The 4743-nt window shown below is 43.9% G+C and overlaps 1 protein-coding gene across 2 annotated transcripts in view; it reads left to right on the top strand.

The window, feature by feature from the left end:
* The window catches only part of TRMT44 (tRNA methyltransferase 44 homolog), a 36608-nt gene that overhangs the window by 8704 nt on the left and 23161 nt on the right, over positions 1 to 4743 (top strand). Inside the window, exons 3-4 of one of the 2 annotated variants that reach the window (XM_027773599.1) lie at positions 387 to 606; positions 2919 to 2987. In XM_027773599.1, the coding sequence (XP_027629400.1) occupies positions 387 to 606; positions 2919 to 2987 (289 nt within the window). The remainder of the gene's footprint in view (positions 1 to 386; positions 607 to 2918; positions 2988 to 4743) is intronic. The other variant, XM_027773600.1, reaches the window with a different exon arrangement.

The raw sequence follows: 4743 nt of genomic DNA, 5'->3' as shown, positions 1-4743 counted from the left end.
TCTTTCCCTGCCTTACAGTTTTGACCAGTGTTTTTAGGTAGCTGAAAGATGTTGGGTCACAGAAGAGCTGAGGCGAATTCTTGGGCAAAACAGCAGGAAAGAGCTCTGTTATTTTTGTTTCCCCTGGAAGGGCTTCACAGATGTGCAGATGCATTTATAACAAAGTTTGCCAGAGTTTTGGAGTCCTCTCTGCTTTTTAGTTATGTGTTTTTCTCTGTTAGACAGAAATTCTGTAACTAGTTCCAGAGCTGTTCATGTTTTTGATAAAATATTTTGTAATTGTAAATGTTTTAGCTTTTGCTCTTATCTTTTGGTAAATAAGCATGTACTTTAGAAATGAGAACTGAAACCAGCCCTGCTTATTCATATTTCTCTTATTTTTAAAGGTTCATATCTGTTTTAATTTTCTGTCCAGAGAGATGGCATTCAGATGGAATTGTGTATCCTAAGCCCACCTGGCTGGGAGAAGAATTGCTGGGCAAGCTGGCCAAGTGGTCTGTGGAGAATAAGAAGAGTGAATTTAAAAGCACTCTCTCCCTCATTTCCATTATGAAGTACAGCAAGGCTTACCAGGAACTTAAAGAGAAGTACAAAGAAATGGTGAAGGTATTTTGTAACTGTTTTACTCTCTCAAATGATAGAAGCACACTCTGCCAGGAACAATTGTTTTCTTGGGAATCTTCTACTTCTTTTTTTTTTTTTTTTTAAGAATTATTTTATTTGACTTTATTTATTTATTTTAATTTGACCAGAAGGGAACAGAGAGAGAGAGAGAAAGTGAAAAGGAAGCTGCCAGGTCTGGGACTCGAACTGCAGTTGGCCATGTGGGAATCCTGCGCCCTTAACCACCACACCACCTGCTGGTCCTGGAATCTTCTACTTTTATGTAGATGCAGGCTTCAAGTCAAATGTGCCTCTTATATTACATGTTGCAGGCTGTACTTTGACATACAAAGCAGAACAGACAACAGAGGAATAGGCGGATGTGTTATGGAAAAGAGATGATCTTTTTTTGTATTTTTCTTCCACTAAAGAAATTGTAAATCCAAAAGTAATTGAACATTGAATTAATTACTAAATTACTGTAATTTACTAGAATAAGCTTAAAGATGTTTTAAGAAAACATATACAATGTGGGACCAGCAGTTGGTGTAATGGCTATGTCTCTGGACTCCCATGTAGTCAACTGCAGTTCAGGTCCTGGACCTGGTGGCTTAAACTTACACCAGGCGCGTGTGCATGCATGCCCAAGATCCCGAGAGGAGAATGGAGAAGGGATTGCAGAGTGGCCACCCCCCCAGGGGGGGATTTCTCGCTTTCTGTCTCTCTGTCTCTCTCTGTCTTTGTGGTGAGTGCACACGCCCTATAGCAAAAACCTCTCCATAAAAAAAAAAAAAAAAAAAAAAAAAAGGTACTTTCTTGAGTGTGCTCTGTGGCACACTGGTAGTGCTGTTCCCAGGAGAAGCCCGATCCGTTGGCACTTTTGGTTTCAGTCCCTGGCCCAAACAGCCTGAAACACACCAAGCACACGAGTGCTTAGATTGCCCATGCCCTGGGGGTGGAGGACTGGTGGAAGGTGACTGGGCCTGACCAGACCCTGTGGAGAGGTGCTTCCCTTCTTGTCTTCTGGTCACTGTCGCTTGTGCACATCATGCTCTATCACGAATAAAGAAAAAACATTTTAAAAAGGTACTTTTAGTATTTTTCCAGCTTTTAAAATTAACTGCAGCGAGATAATTTATCTGAATTATCTGATGCACTATGACAAGAAGTAGAAATCCTAACTTTTGACACAAGCCGTTGGTTTTGCACACCTGTCAAGTGCCAGTTCTCCACTTTGCCCTTTTTTTTTTTTTTGGCCAGACAGCATGTGCACTCATTGTAGCGAGACAGAGAGAAAGTGAGAAAATATACCCATGAGGAACGGTCACCCTGCAATCCCTTCCTCATTTCTCCCTCCTTTCAGGATTTTTGGGCATGCATATACATGTGCCCAGCACATTTGTTTAAAGCCACTGGGTCTGGGACTTGAACTGTGCAGTTAGCCAGTGTGGGACCCAGCTGCCTTATCCACCATGCTACAGTCTGGACCACACTTTACAATTTCAGTAGCCTTACTTTTGCACAGCTAGTGCTTTACAGCTTCAAAGCACCTTGACCGTCCTGCAGGTTAGTTATGGCACAGACTTGCTCCCTGTTTCACAGAGGGGACAGGGACAGAATAGGGAGGCAGCCAGTCCCCGCCCAGACTGGAAGGCCGCAGTACGTCTTCTTGTCCCTGGTCATTTCTTTCCTCACTCGACCCTCTGGCTTCTCATTTCTTGTCCATTATTCTCGTCTAGATAGCAGTGAGGGTAGAGTAGTTGAGCATTGTCTGTGCTGTCCAGCCGCCTCCTCCAGGCAGTCTTTATTGCAAAATCTTACTTTGCACTGCCTTGTTCTTGGCATGTCCTGCGCGAGTAGTACAGTAGGTCTGTGTCTTTCTGCAGATCTCTTGTAAGAGACCAGTCGTGAACCTGTACCTTTGGGGCACACATTTGTTTGTTTGTTTGTTTGGAGAGGTTTTTTGCTATAGGGCGTGTGTGCTCACCAGAAGGACAGAGACAGAAAGTGAGAAATCAGCCCCCATGCGGGATGGCCACGTCGCAATCCCTTCTCCTCTATTTTCCTCTCGGGATCTTGGGCACACACGCCTGGCTTGAGTTTAAGCCACTGGGTCTGGGACTCAAACTACAGTCAACTACATGGGAGTCCAGCGACATAGCCATTACGCCATCTCCTGGCCCCACACACTTTTATTTTTTATTGTATTGTGTGACAAGTGCAATGTGATTTATGCTTTATGGAGGTACTTTACATTTTGTGAAGGAGTGGGGAAATGTCATCACAGTGTTCCTCTGCTCTTGGCTATGTTTCAGGTATGGCCTGAAGTGACTGATCCTGAAAAGTTTGTGTATGAAGATGTGGCTATTGCTACATACCTCTTGGTAAGAACATATGTATTTAACTTACACAGAGTAGGTAAAATGCCACCATAGTGAAAAATATTTACCAGCTCTCTACTTGGGGTGTTTATAGTTCTCTTTGCCAAGGTTACCCATAATGGTTTTACTGTTGGTGGTATTTGTTCATGAGTATAGAACAAGTCTGAATTGTGAAACTTGATCTGCAGAAATGCAGGCTGAAGCAGTATGTCCACACGATATGTCATAACACAGTGGAGGTGCTGGCCAGCGCTGGGAGGTGTGGCGAGCACGGTCTTTGGCTTCGGCGTTTCTGGCTCTGTATCTTTCCTTATCTAGCTTGCTAGTCTACTAAGTCTGAGCATGCCCAAAACTATAAAACTTGAAGGACGTAGAGAAAGAATGAGTAAACTAAAGGTAGTCTATAAAGCTTTTGCCCAGCTAGTCATGACCACTTAACGTGGGCTCTTGATGGCCAAAGCAAGCTTCGATCCTCCCCACATTATCCAGCAAGAGCAGTGGGCTGATCCCAACCAGAAGTTAGGTCTTTGCTCACCTGTGTCTCACCTTCCTTGAGGCCCAGGGCCTCTGACACAGTTGCTCCATCCTGCCCTGGAGGTATGATTCCCAATCTCAGGTGGTATTTGTGTCTGAATATTCTTTTTTTTTTTTTATAGACCATACATTATAGTTTATTTTAACATCCATCGTATCATGAATTCATAAGAAATAGGTTCCAGAAGCTCAGGCTCCTTTCCATTGGTTCTCACACAGTGGCTTCTCTGGGTGGAGCAGCCTGGTGGTTCAGTTGAACCCAGGTCCCTTTCTCTTTGGCTTCCTCCTTTTTCTGGGTATTTTCCTTCATACATTTTAGGACGATATCTCTGCTCTTAGAATGCTTAATATGCTCAATACGCACATAATTTCTTTGGCAAGAGTCTTGCCCTTAATTTGTTTGTTTATAACAGTGTCAACAGCATGCTAGGTAACATTGTAGACTTACAGTTTTGCCATGGTCACATTTGTGGGGCTTTGTTCTTGAACAGTACCCACTCCCTTGATGTCTACAATATCACCTTTCATGTAGATTCGCATATATGTTACCAAAGAAACTACTCCATGTTTTCTTTTTTCTTTTTTTTTTTTGGAGAGGTTTTTGCTATAGGGTGTGTGTGCTCGCCAGACAGACAGAGAGAGAGACAGAGAGACAGGAAGCAAGAAATAACCCCCCAGGGGGTATGGCCACACCACAATCCCTTCTCTCTGGATCTTGGGCACACATGCACACACGCTCGGTGTGAGTTTTAAGCTACCAGGTCCGGGATGCGAACTGCGGTTGACTACATGGCAGTCCAGCAACATAGCTGTTACGCTAACTGCTGGTCCAACTACTGACTCCATGTTTTCTAAAAGGCCCAGAGAACGTATATCAGTGCCTCTCCTCTGTCCCTTTGTGTTCGTCATTTTGGTTAATTACTGGGAGATAGTGGTTCCAGCCAAAAGACCTTTTTTTTTAGAGTTTTTTTTTTGCTATAAGTCACATGTGCTTACCAGAAAGACAGAGAAACAGAGAGACAGAAAGTGAGAAATCACCCCCCAGCGGGATGGCCACACCACAATCTCTTCTCCTCCATTCTCCTCGGGATCTTGGGCACACACGTGCATGCACCCGGCATGAGTTTAAGCCACTGGGTCCGGGACTCAAACCATGTCAACTACATGGGAGTCCAGCGAGATAGTCATTATGCCAACTGCTGGTCCCCCCCCCCCTTTTTTTTTG

Source organism: Tupaia chinensis, unplaced genomic scaffold (genome assembly GCF_000334495.1).
Source record: "Tupaia chinensis unplaced genomic scaffold, TupChi_1.0 Scaffold000360_1, whole genome shotgun sequence".
Taxonomy (NCBI): Eukaryota; Metazoa; Chordata; class Mammalia; order Scandentia; family Tupaiidae; genus Tupaia; species Tupaia belangeri.
The sequence above is the reverse complement of the archived record's forward strand: the minus strand, read 5'-3'. Positions and strand labels throughout refer to the sequence as shown.